Source organism: Macaca thibetana, chromosome 5, assembly GCF_024542745.1.
Source record: "Macaca thibetana thibetana isolate TM-01 chromosome 5, ASM2454274v1, whole genome shotgun sequence".
NCBI classification, from domain to species: Eukaryota; Metazoa; Chordata; class Mammalia; order Primates; family Cercopithecidae; genus Macaca; species Macaca thibetana.
The window spans coordinates 79,008,198-79,027,592 of NC_065582.1; the positions used below are offsets into that span (position 1 = coordinate 79,008,198).

The 19,395-nt window shown below is 40.9% G+C and overlaps 1 protein-coding gene across 11 annotated transcripts in view; it reads right to left on the bottom strand.

Annotated features, from left to right (window-relative positions):
* Positions 1 to 247: 247 nt before the first annotated feature.
* Positions 248 to 19,395, bottom strand: part of EGF (epidermal growth factor) — a 100,061-nt gene continuing 80,913 nt past the window's right edge. For 5 of the 11 annotated variants that reach the window (XM_050790985.1, XM_050790987.1, XM_050790990.1 and 2 more), the window contains 6 exons: positions 18,614 to 18,736; positions 17,109 to 17,256; positions 12,173 to 12,340; positions 7,903 to 8,020; positions 4,346 to 4,427; positions 248 to 1,314 (listed from right to left, as the gene is read on the bottom strand). In XM_050790985.1, the coding sequence (XP_050646942.1) occupies positions 1,061 to 1,314; positions 4,346 to 4,427; positions 7,903 to 8,020; positions 12,173 to 12,340; positions 17,109 to 17,256; positions 18,614 to 18,736 (893 nt within the window). In that variant the 3' untranslated portion in view covers positions 248 to 1,060. The remainder of the gene's footprint in view (positions 1,315 to 4,345; positions 4,428 to 7,902; positions 8,021 to 12,172; positions 12,341 to 17,108; positions 17,257 to 18,613; positions 18,737 to 19,395) is intronic. The other 6 variants (XM_050790994.1, XM_050790989.1, XM_050790986.1 and 3 more) reach the window with 5 other exon arrangements.

The following is a 19,395-nucleotide window of genomic DNA, read 5'->3' on the forward strand; positions in this document are numbered from 1 at the left end:
TCCTAGTTACTGGGGAGGCTGAGGCAGGAGGGTTGCTTGAGCCCAGGAGTTTGAGGTTGCACTAAGCTATGATTGTGCCATTGCACACTCCAGCCTGGATAACAGAGTGAGATTCTATCCTCTCTTTCTGAAAAAAAACAAAAAAACAAAAAACAGAAACATCAGCAAACTTGACAAATCATTTTGGTTCAACTCTAGCACTGCCTTAGACTATAATTAACTAATTAACCAGGCGTACAATAAAATATTTATTTTTTTGGTGATTTTATTTAAATAATTAGAAGAAATACATCATCTATAATGAAAGTAAATCGGGCAATTTACTTACAATCTTGTAACTGAAAATACATACAAATTCTGTGCAATCACACCAAGAGGGAAAATTCTGTAGGGGAAAAGGACAGTAATGACTGAGAAACCCTGAAGCCTCCTGTGTAAATATCTTAAAAATAAAATGTTTTCATTCAAAGATTTTTCAAAAAAAAATAAGCCATCTAATTCTGAAGAAATCAGTTTCTAAATTACATTTTTCATTGATTCATCACAATTCATTTTGCAAAATTATCAGCATGGACCATGCCAATGTGGAGTTAAATGCCTACACTGTATCTTAACAGTATTATAATAGTCAATCATTTCATGAAATTGATATAAATGTTATGTCCAGATCAAAGAAATTACTTTGTAACTGACCAAGCCAGTGTGATTGTCTGCTTTAACCCCTAATTTCTTCTGGGGCTGCAGGAACAACAAAAACAAAAATCTATTTGTATTGACTGCTGAAGACAACACAATTTACAAAGCACTGTTGTCCTGATTTGGGTTTCTAATAAGTTACCTAGTGATTCTCCCAGTACTCTTACTTGAAAATAAGACTGCAATGAGACTGCCTAAAAGAACAAACAAAAGCACAACTACATGTCTGTCTCCAGGCCTTGAGTAGGTGATTAGTCGTAGAGATTGTGGAACCAAAACCTATAGTTTTCCTCTACTTTTGAAAGAAAAGATACTGTGCATCAACACAGTTCATTCTTCTAGACTTTCCTTTTAATTCCAGTTTTCACTGAGTCAGCTCCATTTGGTGTGGTGGGTCCAGGGCCCTTTGTTGCCATAATGAGTTAACTGATAGGAGAGAATGGGGCTTCTGGACACCCCCATCGACGGGCCGTGTCCCATAGGAGGGCATATGAAAGCTTCGCTCCATTACCTGGGGACAGGAGCCCTTATCACTGGATACTGGAATCCAGCAGCCTTGCTCTGGGCCCACTCCACATAACTGGGGCTTCTGCCTCCATGAAGTTGGTTGCACTGACCCTATACAAAGACAAAAGAAATTTCAATATTCATATCATTCACAATAGATAGGCAAGAGAAACCCTAAATGGTAGTGGTTGAAGAACTGGCCTGAAAATGAGACACAAAGATAACCCATTTTCAAACTATTCTAGGCACATTTTTTTTTTTCTTCTTCTTCTTCTTCTTTTTTTTTTTTTTTTTTTTTTGGATAAGCATCTCACTCTGTCATCCAGGCGGGAGTGCAGTGGCACAATCACAGCTCACCACAGCCTCTTCCTCCTAGGCTCAGGTGATCCTTCCACCTCAGCCTCCTGAGTAGCTAGGACTACCCGGCTAATTTTTGTATTTTTTGTAGAGACGGGGTTGCCATGTTGGCCAGGCTGGTTTTGAACTCCTGGGCTCAAGCGATTCGCCCACCTCAGCCTCACAAAGTACTAGAATTACAGGTATGAGCCACCGCACCCCACCCTGGGCCCAATTTTTAAAAAATTAAAATAGGCCAGTGCAGGGGCTCATGTCTGTAACTCCAGCACTTTGGGAGGCTGAGGTGGGAGGATGGCTTGCACCCAAGGGTTTAAGACCAGCCTGGGTAACATAGGGAGTCTCCATTGCTACATAAAATAAAAAACTAGCTGGGCATGATAGTGCATGCCTGTGGTCCCAGCTACTTAGGAGGCTGAGGTGGGAGGATTGCTTGAGCCTGGGGAGGCCAAGACAGCAATGAGCCATGACCAAGCCACTGCACTTTAGACTGGGTGACAGAGTAAGACCTTGACTTAAAATAATTTTTAAAAAATTAAAATAGTCTTGGTTGGCATCTTAAAATTTTTTTAAAAAATTAAAATAGTCTAGGTTGGTTGAGAGGATTTAAAGAACTGTACTACCTGTACTACCTGTTCTTTAGCTTTTACTGTGTACTTCTGTCTCCCCATCTGGACCACAAATGACTTGAGAGTAGATAGAGCTCAGGTTTTTTGTTTTTTGTTTTTGAGATGGAGTCTCACTCTATCTTTGTTTTGAGATGAAGTCTCACTGGAGTGCAGTGTTGAAATCTTAGCTCACTGCAACCTCCATCTCCCAGGCTCAAGTGATCCTCCTACCTCAGCCTCCCGAGTAGCTGGGACTATAGGTGTGCACCACCATGCCAGATTAATTTTTGTACTTTTTGGTAGAGACGGCATTCCACCATGTTGGCCAGGCTGGTCTCAAACTCCTGACCTTAAGTGATCTGCCTACCTTGGCCTCCCAAAGTGCCCGGATTACAGGTGTGAGCCACTGTGCCTGGTCTGAGCTCAGATTTTAGATGTATTTCGTTTCCTTTCCCCTGGCATAGTCAGCTGCCCCTAGCATGTACTCTGCACTTAACCTGTGTCAACTGATGTCAGCTGAGCTCAGTGAAGATGGTTTTATGGAACTACACTAGTATTGTGTTGTAATGAGTTTTCCAGGAGCCCAGAACAGATTGGCTCAGAGCCAAACTTGATCTTTTATTTCATTCCTCACTTGATCTCCCCCCACCCCAGTCTCTATGCACACTTTTACCCCAGGCATTTATGAGACAGCTGGACATGATCGGGGATGTCATCACTCATGCTGGGAGACAGTTATATGAGTGGCCCACAGAGAATGGGTCAAATTATTTGCAGTACAGTGCAGGGGAAAAAAAGCAACAACAGCAAAAGAGACATTCTAATATATTCCAGAGTACTCAGCTAACTGTAATGAATCCTTAGTTCTTTTCTAAGTTTAACCAAATTCCTGTCAAAGCATTGTGCTATTAGCTTGCAAAATTATATTATATGTGCCTCTATCGTGGATTACCATTATAAGAAAGAATTATGTACTTTTAGCTGCTCAAGGAAAAGTAGTAACTACAAGATATTCCATTACTTTTCAATAGTGCTACCAATAACAATAAGCACTGAAGCAAATTTTTGAAAATGCTGAATTTTTTCATTATCGGGGAAAGTAATGATCCATATAAAAAAACTATGTTATCTATTGTAGTTTTCATATTCAATTCTTAAGTGTACCTTAATATCCAGGCCTTCTTCAAATTAGGTAATAAAGTTGTACTGAATTCAGTATTGGGGGTTTCATGGCAACATAGGTATGAGAAGGGAATTTAGAGTGAGTTTTCCAAAACGAGAAGCCTATGTTCTTTCCAGAAAGAAATCTCAGAAGGAGGTTATGATAATAAGCACATTGAAGAAGGAAAAATACAGAAAATATAACTGGAGTTGATATTTCATTAGCTCTTTTCATTAGCAGAGGAACAGTTTTTGTTGGCTAAAAGTTTCTCTAAAGCTTTCCAAAGGCTCACGGCACAAAGGCATGGTCAACAATGCCTTTGGCCTGTGAAACAATGTCCTCTCCTATGAAACAAAACTCAATCTGAGACCCAAACCCAAAAGGTTGATCATAATACAACTCTTGGAAAAAGTGTTATGTCAAAGGGTATGTGAGTTCATTTCTATCTGAAGTAGACTGAGTTCCTAAGAACCTGGGTTGATTTTATGGTCTCTCCACAAGTGGCTTGGCTGGACTTCATACACAGCCAGGTGTCTGGCTAAGGTCATGCCCCTGATAAGATCTGAATACTCTGAAATCCCCAGGACAATCCTCAGATCACCTTAAATTTACAGAAACCCTTCCCGCTAGATGAGTTGAACATGGAACACGTTTTCTTGGAACCATTTACAACTTAACTGGGACTATATTTACAGCTACCAGTATAGATCCTGGACCCTAAGAATGACCTCAAAACTCAATTCAAATCAAGGAGTCATCCATCGTGTTCTTGCTCAAAGTGCAAGAACACGGGCTGCCTTGTGACTAGAGTTTTGAGTGAACATGGTAACCTCATATAAGGTAGAACTCCAGTGCAAATCAGGTCCATGGCATTTCAATACAGCCCAGCTACTCACATAGCATATACAGTTTAGTTATTTTGTTTGTGTGTGTGTGGTTAAATGAGACTTTTCACTGAAAAACAGTCAGGATCTAAGTAAAAATAACCATTCATCAGGAGCCAGGGATAAAAACTGACCAACATCTGCTGCCTGGCCATCCTCACCAGCCACTGGTTGACTCCCATTCCTGAGGTCTTGGTGTTCCTTTGTAACCACAAACTGCAGATAACAAAAAGGAGGGAGAGAGGATATTGTTATAGTTCACAAATTATCTCAACATACATTGAATCAAAGTCCATGGCTTTACGATGTTCATCCTATGGAAAGTGAAGGTCAGAAGAAAGACCCTGTGAAGTTTGTCTTTCTAGCTAAAGAGAGATTCGACATTCAGTGAAGAGCCTTGTGTTACTTTCTCTTAAAGCAACTAGGCACTACCAATATGTTAACTGAAGAATCTATTCTAATTATGGAATCTCAGCTTTTAGGTGATGGATTCCTGGAGGCCACTGATTTACCATAAGCAATCCAAGAATTCATAAGTATTCTAAGAACTGCCCACAGGCCAGGGAAATAATATCTCATATATGTATGCACTACAACTTTTCATACACACAAACGCACACACACATTAATAACACTCATTTAAACATGTACCAAGTTCTGAGTAACTTGGGGCCCTTAAAGGTACTAATCTTGTGCAATGACAATTTTGCAAGCTGGTTGAACAGCCTAGGGACCTGGAATTTTAATAGGGAGGAACAGACAACAACAACATTTCTCTTCAGTCAGCAAAATGATTACTTTTGTCATTACTTGTGTTATCAAAAATTGATTGGGCACTTGCAATGCAGGCTGACCAGAGTTCACTGGCTCTCATTCACTTTAGATAGATTAGATATTAAAACAGATCCACGCTACAGGGAAGAAAAGAAGTGACCCCATACAACAGGACAAAGGACATCATTTGGTGAATCCTTCCTTGTCAATCAGTAACCAGGGCAAGGACTGCACCAAGGTTTTGGCTGATCAGGCTCCATTGGTTCAGAAATGGGCACTCCACAGAAAGGAGCACACAATTCAGAAACAACAGAAAGAGGAGTAGAGAAGAATCTCTTTGCCCACATTTTCCTTTGAGAAAGGTGTAGAAAGGGATGATGAGTGGAGTCAATCAGGGAGAAGACAGGGAAATGTTGGTAAGGGAAGGGTGAATCCAGAGAACATGTATTTTCATTTTCTTACTTTTTATAATACAAATCATGCTTCATCTCCTCCTCATTAATGATCTCCCGCAGCAACACATTGCAAAATAAACACAGGACCCGCTGTTTAAAGACACATGCCCATTATTTCTGTCTCAAGTCAAAACCCAACCCTCCGCACTGCAAATTTTCTAACCTCATGCCTCTCTGCCAGAAGAACATAGGTCCCGGAATTCTGGGCTGAGGTGGGAAAAGCAGCTAATGGAACTAGATTTGTTTCTGCTGCTGCTTCTCCTAGTTTGAGTGTTCAGCTCCCTCCTATTCCCACTGATACCTACAGCAGCAGTTGCTGTCAGGGACGGTTACGATGGCTGTGGGGGACTTAGCTCGGCAGCCCCAGGCCTCCTAGCATAGCTCTGAGCCAACAAGCTGCTCATGACAGCAGCAAATGCTTTTGATTTTTTAATAGACATATACAGATTGTGTTTCTCCTTCATTTCCATGATGATGAATTAATGAGATGAATTAAACCTGCTACTCAAAACCTGAATGAAATACCATGTAGACTGACAAGTGAAATCTGGGTAATTTAGAAGTTCACAAAGTCATGAGCCCTCAAAGAAGCAAGTATATTCTAGAGCTAAGTCGTAGAATCACATACTTCTGGAACTGATAAAGACTGAAGGGATCTTAGAGATCATCTAATCTAAACCCTTTGTACTGAGTGGGGAGCAGAGGTCTGCATAGGTTAAAGGACTTGCTGAAGATTAGATAGCCAATTGGTGGGAAAATAAGGCTAGAATTCACATGCCTTCTAATTTTTTAGAGATAAAGTCTCACTCTGTCACTCAGGCTGGAGTACAGTGGTGCTATCACAGCTCACTGCAACCCTGAACTCTTGGGTTCAAGTGATCCCCCTGCTTCAGCCTCTAGACTAGCTGGAACTGCAAGTGTGTACCACCACACCCAGCAAAGCTTTTTGTAAATCTTTTTAAAGAAATATGATCTTGCTATGTTGTCCAGGCTGGTCCCAAGCTCCTGGCCTCAAACAATCCTCCTGCCTTGGCCTCCCAAAGCATGGGGATTACAGGCATGAACAACCTTGCCCAGCCTCTATTTTTTCCCCCCATACTTGAGTCCAACCAAAAAAACAAGGAAACACTGGATGCCTATTACAGGTAGGAAAAGATGATCAATTGGTAGTCAAAAGCACAGTCACAGGAAAGCTACTTTCCGGGAATTCACAGTGAGTTGGGAACTGGGGAGTAGGGGAAATCATGTGGGACGGACCCCAAACATTGCTCCTCCATAACCTCTCTCTAATAGCTCTTCCCTAAGGATTCAACCCTCCATGGACCTGCCATACATTCCAGTCTCTTCCACAATACATACCACAAATAATGCCAACAGCACGCACTGAATCAGTCATTAACTCTGACAGGTTTCTAGAAATGGAAATTCCCTTAACTGATTCAAGAATGTGTAACCTGTTTCAAGACTGCCCTCTAGTGTTCCAAGATCCGTTACCGAAGTGGGTGATTTATGAAGCATCTTGAACTTCCCAAACCTCTGTGCTTTTTGGAAAACATTTGGATTGTCAGATAAAATACAGAACCCAGTTAAATTTAACTTTGAATTTAAATTTGAACTTTCAGTATAAGTATAATTTAACTAGGCATTCTATATTTTTATTTGTTAAATCTGGCAGCTATTCTGCTACTGAAATTTAGGGAGTTGAAATGTGTATGAGAAAAGAAATATTAAGAAAATGAGAGCTGAGTGCAGGGCTCATGCCTGCAATTCCAGCACTTTGGGAGGCCCAGGCAGGTGGATTGCTTGAACCCAAGAGTTTGAGATCAGTCTGGGCAACATGGTGAAACTCTGTCTCTACAAAAAATAGAAAAATTAGCTGGGCGTGGCAGCGTGTGCAAGTAGTCGCAGCTATTTGGGAGGCTGAGCTGGGACGATCATTTGAGCCCAGGAGGTCAAGGCTGCAGTGAGCAGTGGTTGGACCACTGTACTCTGACCTGGGCAACAGAGCAAGATCCTGAAAAGAAAGAAAGAAAGAAGAGAGAGAGAGAGAAAGAAAGAAAGAAAGAAAAGAGAAGAAAGGAAGAAAGGAAGGAAATTAGCATAATCTTGGGTTTTTAAGACATCTATCTGGAATGTGTCAACTAAAAATATGGAAAGTCTTCACATAACACATACAAATCTAAGTTATAGAAAGAATCTACATGAAAGAAAAAAATTCCAAAAAGTTATTGTGCCATTAAATTATGGCCTTATTATAACTCATCTGATTCCTTTAGTTAATGACACAGTTCCCCCACCCTCCCACCCAGGACCTCCCTAGCTGATGTGGTCTTGGCTAACATTGACACCAGCTGGAAGCTATAACCGATTCCAGTCATTCTGAACTCAGTGAAAAAATAGAAAAAATGCACAGGGGTTAATATCAAGGCAATTCCTTGCTTCATCGGCTTTGGTCACATTACCCAAGGTTGAGGGCAAGAGGACATCCCATCCTCACTGTCAGCAGGCCTATGACTCCTCGCGTCTCTGCTTGACTCCTCAGAAGGATTCTTTGGATTTTTCGTTAGCAGCTTCTGAGTCCTATGATAAAGCCAAAATTTGAGACAATCTCACAACAAAACAAAATACTCTGCCCACTCAGTGATGGTCAGGGACAACTAACTATTTCTGCTACTAAAATTTCCGTACTTGTGTGAGAGAGAAGAAATATGAAGATAACTAGGAACATAATGTTAGATGTTCAAGGCATTCTTTTCTGCAGAACTGAAAATACTATCCAGAGAGTGTTTCACTCTTTCCAAGGTTCTGTGAGGTAGAGGGTGTGTGTGTGTGCGCGCGCGCACGTGCATGTGCATGTATGCCCATGCACGTTGGGGGAGATAGCCTTGCATTCATTCATTCACAGGTATTGAGTACTAACTATACCCCAGGCACTGTCTTAGTACTGATGATATAGCAATGAAAAAACAACTTACTAATTTTGCAGGGAGGAGTGGGGCAATCTGTGGAAAAAATATCTCAGCAACTGTGTGAGGCAGACTATGTTAGCTCCATTTACAAGTGAAGCCACTGGGGCTTGGAAATGGCAGTGACTCAACTAAGGCACACAGCTACCAATGGTGGTGTAAGAAGTGGGTCATAATGACACAAAGTCTAGGCTGCTTTTACTGGTCCACTGCAATCTCTCACTCATAAAGAAATTAGAGGCAAAAACAGAAGGAGTGGATGACCCAATATAAGAAAGTCTTATAGTTGCTAAGCCAGGAAATACACTAGGTATCTTGCTTCCAAATCCAGTTTCTTAGAGTACTGTCTTGTTTGACATTCAGCACTAAGTCTACACAGGGCACGGTGCCATTCACTAGAGCTGGGGGTGGGGAGATTTAGCATGGAGATGGATCCCCATCCTCAAAGCAGTAGCCTCTAGAGTGGTGCATCTGTGAGACTCCACAACAGCACTACTGTCCTGGGGCAGATAAGCAGCTTAATTGCCTCTAGGAATACAACCCTCTGTCAAAAGCCCTACCTAGACATCCCAGGAAGAGTGATAAGGATAGGAGGGGCTGCTGTGAATCTGGCATCACAGACAGCACCAAGAGATGGTATGGGTTATTATGTGTTTTAATCAAAGACTTCAAGGAAAAAAATGGAAGCAAGTGGCTAATATAAACAATTCCAAAGTTGCAAAGGTACAACGTTGTAATTTGTACCAGTCAGAATGGCTATTAATAAAAAGTCAAAAAAAACAAAACAAAAAAACAGATGCTGGTGAAATTTTGGAGAAAAGGAAACACTTATACACTGTTGGAGAGAGTGTAAATTAGTTCAACCATTATGGAAAGCGGTATGGTGATTCTTCAAAGAATTAACTGCAGAACTACCATTTGACCCAGCAATTCCATTACTGTGTATATACCCAGAGGAATATAAATCATTCTACCATGAAGGCACATGCATGTCAATGTTCACTGCAGCACTATTGACAATAGCAAAGACACGGAATCAACCTAAATGCCCATCAATGACAGATTGGATAAAGAAAATACGGCACATATACACCATGGAATACTATGCAACCATAAAAAGGAATGAGATTATGTCTTTTGTGGGAACATGGATGGAGATGGAGGCTATTATCCTTAGCAAACTAACACAGGAACAGAAAACCAAATATCACATGTTTTAACTTATAAGTGGGGGCTAAATGATGGGAACTCAGGAACACAAAGAAGGGAACAACAGACACTGGGGGCTACCTGAGGGTAGAGGGTGGGAGGAGGAACAGGAGCAGAAAACATAACCATTGGGTACTGGGCTTAATAACTGGATGATGAAATAATCTGTACAACAAACCCCAGTGACACAAGTTTACCTGTGTAACAAACCTTCACATATACCCCTGAACCTAAAATAAAAGTTAAAAAAACCTACAAAAAAACAAAGTTATAGTTTGTGATGAAATACTTCCTGTTGGTTTTCTTACAAGGGAGTCCTTCCAAGAAATCACACGTTGCAAACTAATAACATTAGAATACTTGAAAAATTTATTTAGTTTCACAAACATTAGACTTTTTCGTTTTGTTTTGTTTTTGAGACAGAGTCTCCCCCTGTCACCCAGGCTGGAGTGCAGTGGTGCAATCACAGTTCACTGTAATCACTGCCTCCCTGGCTCAAGCGATCTTCCCACCTTAGCCTCCCGAGTAGGTGGTACTACAGCTGTGCTCAGAAAGAATTGTACAACCCGGGATGCATTTCAGTGAAAAGAAAAAGAAAGGGTTCTGACGAGCTTTCTTTTTGAAGGAATAGTCCTTTCACTTCTGATTTTAGGTGTATGAGAGTCTGAGGTTGAAGATACTCTTATAGGTATGTAAAGTCTATAGTCATCTTTCGTTGAACTGGTCTTTGAATTCCAAGTTTAAAAAGGCAGCAATTTGCTGTTAGCTTTCAATCCAGACCTCTGAAAAATGCCTATAGAACATAAGACATACTGTGTCATAACACAACAAATAGGAAAAAATACTTAATAATTATGGCACGCATGAACTTAAGTTTCTAGTTTCCATTTTCTTCCCCTGTCTTTTGGCAATGGTCCAATGGGATGAACATTGATCATTCAATATTCTTTCTACATATATCCAAGATATTGATTACACACCAGGCTAAAAAGTCCAATGTTATCGATGGACTACTGAATTAAAATGTCAAGTTTGTGCCTAAGAATCTTGTCTCTCAAGAGGTGGTAGAAAAGGGCTTAGAGCATATGATTCTTTTGGGGGAAGGTTACAGTTCATAGAAAATAAAAATAATAACAGATAGCATTTATTAATTCCTATATGCCAGACCTACACTAAAGCCTTTACTTAGGTTAACCCAATTAATTTCACAATACCCTTAAGATAAGTACTATTCTTGCTCCTACTTTATAGCAAAGGGAATTAATGAAAACAGAGATTAGGACACATGTCTGGTGTTATTTAGACACTGACTTGGATTTGAACCTGTATAATCTGATTCCAGAGCCTGTGCTCTTAACCACTACACTAGGCTATAACAGGATCTCTGATAAGTACATCTTGGCTGATATGTTGAATTTTCCAGAACACAAGACAGTTGCCACTTGAGTGGTTGTGTAGTACCTGTAAACGTGGTTAAATTTTTATCTACAGATGGTGGCAGCAGATATTTTGTACATTCTCCGAGAATTGGGACCTATTAGTCAAGTGGGTCTTAGGTTCTCCAGCCACGAAATGATAAGATTGAACTAGATAATTCCATAAAGTCTCCTTCAGCCCTAAAGTTTTGTGACTCACTGATTTTGTACAGCACAAACCATAACAGTACATAAAATGCTTTTCAATATTGATGATAATAGAGGAAGCTGTCCTACTTTCTAAGAAAACAGAAAATGAGCAGTGTGATGCCTGTACCTGCATCCTAATGTAGTGTTAGTTTTAAAGAATTGAATGTATAAATGTTATTGTTCTACAGTTTTTAATTGTTAACTTGAAATTATTAAAAGCACAAAATCTGAGGACCAGAAATTTCCTTCCAAGTTAGGGAAGATACCGATTTTCTTTTATGACAGTTCTAATATTTTGTGGGAAATCAACTCAATGGAAGACAGCCACAAAAAATTATAGTTATGCAGGCTATAGGGGGAGCATATAAAATTAAATGAAGAAAGTGGAGTGTAAAACCATATTATGATTGATAAACAACACATATACTATGCAGGTGTATGGACAATGACTGCAGTGGAACAAGGAAAAAGTAAAAGCACTGATGTTTCAGAGCAATGAAATCCTGAGCTAACAGTAAAAATTGTCCTGTTATTTCACTTTTTTTTGGACATGGAGTCTCACTCTATCACCCAGGATGGAGTGCAGTGGCACAATCTCGGCTCACTGCAACCCCTGCCTCCCAAGTTCAAGTGATTCTCGTACCTCAGCCTCCCAAGTAGCTGAGATTACCAGCGTGCATAACCACGCCTGTTACTTTTTGCCTTTTTAGTGGAGAGAGGGTTTTACCATGTTGACCAGGTCTCGAAATCCTGACCTCAAGTGATCTGCCCGCCTCGGCCTCCCAACGTGCTGGGATTGCAGGCATGAGTCACTGTGCCCTGTCCACTTCACGTTTTAAATGTAGTATGTAGATGTTCATCTCAAGGAGGCAGGCATTCCCCTGGGAGGTCTTAGAAAGAGGTTTCCAGTACCAAAGGAAAGACAGGGTCACCTGTAGTAGTGGGCACCCCACAGGCTCAGGAGGAGCAGCACGACAAGCACCACCACGCAGACAGCCACCACGGTGACCTTCTGCTGCTGCCCGTGGCCAGCGTGACGCAGTTCCCACCACTTCAGGTCTCGGTACTGACATCGCTCCCCGATGTAGCCAACAACACAGCTGTGACAACACACAAACAGAGGTCATCAGAGATGCCTGGCCAAAAACGCTGTTAGTTTTAACACTTGATATTCAGTTGTCTCTCAACCTCTGCATTTCTAGACTCAGCTCTTTGGAAGCATATAGAAAATCCATCAGGGGTCAGTTGAAAGCGCTATGAGTTACAAGTTAATGTAGCATGGACTTCTCCCTTTCGTCTGTTTGCTCTGGGATTTATGGGGGATTATTTGCATACTGCCTCTATAAGGCATTACAGGACATTGATTAAAGATCAGTTTCTGTTAGGCTAAAATCCTGAGGAGCCACCTTTTAAAACCAACACAAAGCAACTCTGCCCTAAGAGCCAAGGGAGTTTTGGAAACAAATGTTTGGCCAGATTGCAATGAGTATAGGTGAAAGGAAAGGAGAATTTGAAGGCAGAGTTCCTCACTTGAAACCAGCCTATAAAAGAAGAATGTGTGTAGTTTCTGAACAGAACACATAACCTAGTCTGCGGAGAAAACTTTTTTCCTTTAAAGAAAAAAAATCACTACTAGTGCAAGGGAAGACCCAGTAACAACATACATACAGGCATTGCCTATTTTCTTCAATGGGGAAAAAGCTGTATGGAGGGAAAAGGACGCTCGCCCACAAACACCCTGCTGTCCCACTAGTGAAACTGTCACTAGAGTGAACTGCTGAACTTTTTTGAAGTAAATGAAGCAATGCTGCCATCTACTGGGAATGTGCATTTCCAGACACGATTAAGATCTCAGGTAAACGTCTGTATTCTATTATCCTTTGCAAAAGCATCAACTTTGAAAAACATCCTATTAAACACTCTGTGATGCCCACTTATTAAAAATTCCTTCCTTTGGGCCCTGGATCAACTATTTGTTCATCCATGTCCCCACTTTATTCCAAAAGGACTTAAAGGAATAAAAATACAGAGAACTGACACCAGTGCCCATAGTGAGAAGCAGCAGCATGGACAAAACACTGGACAGAGCTCCAGAAGATCTGGGCTCTAGGCCTCTCTCTACCTTTAGCTGGTCAGAGGGGCTGGGTAACTCACTCACAGAGGAAGGAAGGAAATGGATTAGTACCTGTTAACCATCTTGTATGTTTGACACCTTGTTAGGCACTTTTACTCATTTTATTTTTGATGGCATATTCCCATATTTTGGATGAGGAAAATGAGGCTCAAGTAGTTTGTACGAGGTCACACAACTATGAGTGACAGATTTGACTCCAATGGTTCTCTGATTTCAAAGCCTATGTTCTTTCTACTTTACCATGCTGCTTCCAAAAAGAGTTTTATGCTCTATTCACCTCTGAAAAGCTATCTTCTAGAACTAACCGTGCAAGAGATACCACGATCTGAGTGCAGAAGCATAAAGGACCATCATTATTCCAGGTTTTCTTGGATGCTGTTTTCATTCTAGCTATCTTTGGTTACAGCCATTTACTATCAATGCCTAGCAGCACCACTTTTAAACTGCTGGATGTTAATGGGCCACACCTCTGATCCTTTCAGAAAGTTTGGGGTCTTGAGGAATATGTCAGTCCCTTGGCCAAGAGTCCTGGAGATCCAAGTCAGCTGCAATAGCAGAGCCTCACTCAGTCTTATAAGAGCCCAGAATAGTCATTCAGCATTTTCCAAGGTGGGAGGGGAACACAGGATACTAGTTCTTTGGTTATGAATTAGTTCTTCTGTTAAACCAAACAAAAGATTCTCTGGCCAAATAAGTTAGCCTTTCCATAGTCAAATAATTTTGAGACATTCTAGACTCAATACAGATAAACAAGGCTTTTTTTTTTTTTTTTTTTCTCTCTGTCACCCAGGCTGGAGTGCAGTGGTGCCATCACAATTCATTGCAATGTCAGCCTCCTGGGACCAAGCAATTCTCCCACCTCAGCCTCCCAAGTAGCTGGGAATATAGATGTGTGCCACCATACCCGGCTAACTTTGGGAGGCTGAGGCAGGCGGATCACAAGGTCAGGAGATCGAGACCACCCTGGCTAATATGGTGAAACCCCGTCTCTACTAAAAATACAATAAATGCTGGTGGGTGCCTGTAGTCCCAGCTACTTGGGAGGCTGAGGCAGGAGAATGACGTGAACCCAAGAGGTGGAGCTTGCAGTGAGCCAAGATCGCGCCATTGCACTCCAGCCTGGGAGACAGAGCAAGACTCCTTCACAAAAAAAAAAAAAAAAAAAAAAAAAAAAGGTAGAGATGGGGTCTCCCCATGTTACCCAGGCTGGTAAACAAGACTTTTTAATGTGTTGTGGTATACGCTGAATCAAGAATTGAGGGCTAGACAGAAGATTAGAAATTATGGTTTAGGAGTCACGCAGCTGGAAGCTACAAGATTCTGAACCTCCCTATACTGCTCCTAAGATCACTGCTTGAAATATTCTATAGATCCTGCACTGGATGGATCAGCTGACACCACCCAGATCAATGAACTGGCTCATCTGAACTTGTGGCCCCCACCCAGGAACTGACTCAGTGCAAGAAAACAGCTTCGACTCTCTATGATTTCATCCCTGACACATCAGCACTCCTGGCACACTGGCTTCCCCTAACCCACCAAGTTGTCCTTAAAAACTCTGCTCCCCGAATGCTCAGGGAGACAAACTTGAGTAATAATAAAATGATGGTCTCCTGAAAAAACAAAAAAATTGAGGGTAGAGTATGTTGCATCTCTCAACGTGATTTGACCATACGGCCTGTTTTTAAGAAGCATTTCACAGCACTCATATTGGGGGATCTTGGTCCAAAGGAGACCTGCTCAGAAGGGTGGCTGAAAGACAGAATGAATGAGGACCTCCTCTGAGCCCAGGTTTGGAGCCTCCTGAGCATCTCCAAACCAGGAAATCTTTGAGGAATACCTCGGGCATGGAGACTCTCAACTCTCACTTCTGCTGCATCACCCCGGGGGCACCCTGTGGTTTCCTGTGGCTGAGGGGAACGCCCACTGCCTCTAAGAAAGGAAGGAAGAGCTGGCTCTTCCAAAACCTGCTTACAGCATGAAGAATACTCTGTACAGAATGACGCCCGCCTAGGAAGTGTTTCTAATGAAAGTTGGACCGGTAAAGCACTTCCTAGAGACTTGTTATTATGGAATTAATAAAACATAAGGTGAGGTCATCAGGGCAGGAGGAGGCAAGGGTTGAATAGTTAATTAAACCACATTTTAATTAAATATACAATTTAAACAAGGTTATGATCCAGATTACTGTGAACTCTGGTAATATTTTAAATATTGCTTTAGATTCAAGGTCCTTAAATTTGAGTCTTATCTCCAGTTTGTCATTTGTAGCAACTCATGTTTAAAACATTATCAGGGAAATATGATATTTTCATCAGGATTTAATGACAGAAAGAAAAGCAGTGTGCTGAAGAGTTCATCAATCATTTAATAAATGGATGCTATCAGATCCAAATGAAAACATTGTTCTAAATGCAATATGTAGTACCCTTTATATTATTATAATGATTTTTATAATCTAAAGTATCATGGAGGAAAACAACCATGACCTAATAAATCTGGACATTTGTTTTTGTAATTTCGTTATTTGGGATGATCAGAAACAATGAACAGGCAAAACCAATTAGATTCTTAACATTAAAACTAGCAATAACTATTTCAAATACCCAATTTATCATAGGTTAGGAAATTACAGCATGTAAATATAAATATGAAAACAGAATTCTATAAGGACTGAGTCATTTTTACTAGTATCCATGAGCAATTTTTCACTATTTTTGTCATGTGGACATGATTTCTAGTGCAAGGCCATATGCTTTGTCACAGAATATAGCTTACTCTTCCATGCATTTAGTCATTCTGTTCATTATTACTGATGAAATAAGAGAAGACTTTAAGGTTATAGTAGCTATTTGTGAGGATCAGACTATTTCATCACCCCTCCCTCAGGCACAGAGAAAAGTATCAATGGATCAGGAGCCTAACCCTGGGAGACCTATTTGTTTTTTTGGTATCTATCAGTTTCCTCCTATTGCCTTGAAAATATGAAATGAATTAAAAGTAAAATTTGAGGCAGAACTGGCTATTGTGGGTTTGGGTTTTGTTAAAGGGTCCATAGGAAAGGTTTTCGGAGTGAGCACAGTGGGAGCGCCTCATAATGTTAGGGCTTCCTCAAATCTCCTTTCCAGGTTGACACTTCACCCACTGTGAAACCCTCATGGGGGCAAAAAGGGAGCAAAAAGCAGCAGCTGCAGTATCAGCAATTGTTACTAAACAACAAAATGTAAAAGTCAACTGTTAGGAAGTGAAGAAAAAATATACATATATTTAGTTTTGGAGAAAAATATTTTTGGACTCTGGCAAGAAGTCCAGTGTGAATAGGTAAGAAACTTTTATAAATCCAGAAACAGATCACGATGCTCACACATAATGTAAAGCACATTTGATGGGAAAAAAAAGTTTCAAGGAATTATCTCACACACTTAAGTTTTTCAACCAGGATGAGACATTTAATCCCTAGACTATACTAGTAGTAACATCAAATTATTTCAGTAAAAGGGGAAATCACCAACTCCTTAGATTCATACTTATCACCAGTAACTGGAAGGGGGCATTATGATACACAAGGAAAATGCAATGAAGTGCACACACATGGTTCATATGTGTATGTTTATATTTTTCCAAAAGAACATCTAATTGCAGAAAAACATCCTAAGTATACATTTTACAAATTAGCTACAAGTTATGGACTGAATAGCATCTCTCTGTGCCATCAGCAAGACAGTTTAACTTACTTGCATGCATACTTGTCCAATGCTTCAATATACATGCACACACCATCATGGAGGCAGTATCCATCGTGGGAGAGGGGACATCCAGAGTCACTATTTCTTACGGAATAGTGGTGGCCATCTTCCCTGAGGTGAGGGGGTGGAGTAGAGTCTAAAAGAACCCAAGACATTACTTTTACTTTCTGAAGGGATTAGTGTCATTCGAGTATCAACATGAGGAACTAGTTTCTGTGAATAGTTTTTGACATAAATCTTTTAGTTACGGAAGAACTACTAGAAGGGACATTAGTTTCACTTTCCTAGCCGGGCCTTAGTCATTCACTATGAAACCAGCTGTTCCTCCTTTGGGCTCAGTATTATCTGATATGTAAAGCATATTGGAGGCAGGTAAAAGAATGGCCAATCCTAAGTCGCCCTGTGAATTCAGAGTCACTGATCTCATACAAACAAATCTGTCACACACAAATGTACACTAACCATGTGAAGTGACAGTTAGCTTCAAGGTCTCTCTGAACAACTGGTAACTCTATGGTTTAAAACCTACCGATCAATGCACAGTCCATTACCTCCAATATCATGGAGTCTCAAAAATCTTTCTCACAATGCTTTCTTCTAAAAACTGACTTTCAAAAGAGTCCTCAAGGACAAGACTGTAGCAACTCTGACAGGAAGAAAATGTTCCCATAACAGAGGGAATGCCAAAGTATAATAGTAAAGTCTCTTTTATGGAATGGTTCACTGCTCCCTAAAAGGTTAACATGTGCAGCTGACTATATAAATATAAGCAGTTTTCAATACCTTTAAGAAGAGCAAATTATTTGAGAAAAATAATATGCTAAAAAAAAACCAGAGACCAACTAAGCACATAATTTTTCTTCTTAGGATGTTTTCTGCTTATAGGGCTGACAGGCAAAAAGTGGGCAGTGATGGGAAAGACGCCCATCCTGGTCTCCAGAGTCTAGTGGAAGCCAGCTCCCCTTCTGGGGTGCTGATGGTGAGATGATACCGCTGTTACGGGAAGAAGGTTCAGGAAGCAGGAGTCAACCATTGTGAATATTGAAAAAAGAAAGAGAAGAGAGCTGGAGTTCTAATTCAGAACAAGAAATACTGCCTTTTTAAAGTAATATTTTAAAATCCTTGAAAGTGATTTAAAATGCTGAGTCCAGACATTCTCACCCACCTGCCTAGCCCGGCAAAATTTATCCAGTAGTCCCACAAATCGACATCACAAATAGGGAGATTAGTTGCACAGTTAAAGAGAGACACCCATGTTCCCATCTTTATTGGATTGTGAGTAATAAAAAAGGATTTATTCCAGATGCTATTAAATTAAGAAAACCTGGACCATTTCAAATTCTCAAGCACAACATCGTCCTATCAGGAAGGTCAGCTCTGCAGCCTGACTGAACTGAATGATTTTTAGAATCTCTAATGCAAATAGAGATTAGGGTGTAGAATATCCCTGAGCCACGTCCCTCCCCTTCACTGCAGACCACCCACCAACCTACCAGGGCAAATCAGTCCTGGTTCAGACAGGCGCCCAGCACATGTGCAGGTGTAGCCGCCCTCTGTATTTGTGCAGTTGGCATTCTCTCCACAGCTGTGCACCCCCAGTTGGCACTCATCAATATCTGTCAGAAAAGACAGAGTAGGGGAGAGAAAAATGGGGTACAGAAAAATTAAGAGGGTTTTACAGTTGGACAGCCTCTGGAAGAGGAGCTTCATCAGCTTCTGTCATGCTCTATGTTCTCAGAGCCCTATGCATTTTTAGGTTTAAAGGGACTTTCACGAATGTTGGAGAGATGAAGTAGGTCCTACAATGCATGCCCATGCAGGTGTTCTTTTCCTTTTTTGTTTCCGTTTTTTTTTTTTTTTTTTTTTTTTTTGAAAGACTCTCACTCGGTTGCTGAGGATGAGGTACAGTGGTGCGATCATGGCTCATTGTAGCCTTGACCTCCCAGGGTCAAGCAATTCTCCCAGCTCATCCCACCAAGTAGCTTGGACCACAGGCTTGCACCACCATGCTTGGTTAGTTCTTGTTTGTTTGTTTTTTAATGTTTTTGTAGAGAACAGTGTCTTGCTATGTTGCCCAGGCATGTCTCAAACTCCTGGCCTCAAGTGATCCTCCTGCCTTGGCCTCCCAGAGTGTTGGGATTACAGGCATCCTGAGAGAGGCTGGAAGCTTTCTTCCTGCTTTGAAGGAAAGGAGATTTCCCAGAGTTGGAGATTAGTAAACAACCTCTAGGCAAACATTTAGAAGTTCAGATCCTAAAGATTCATACTTAACTTT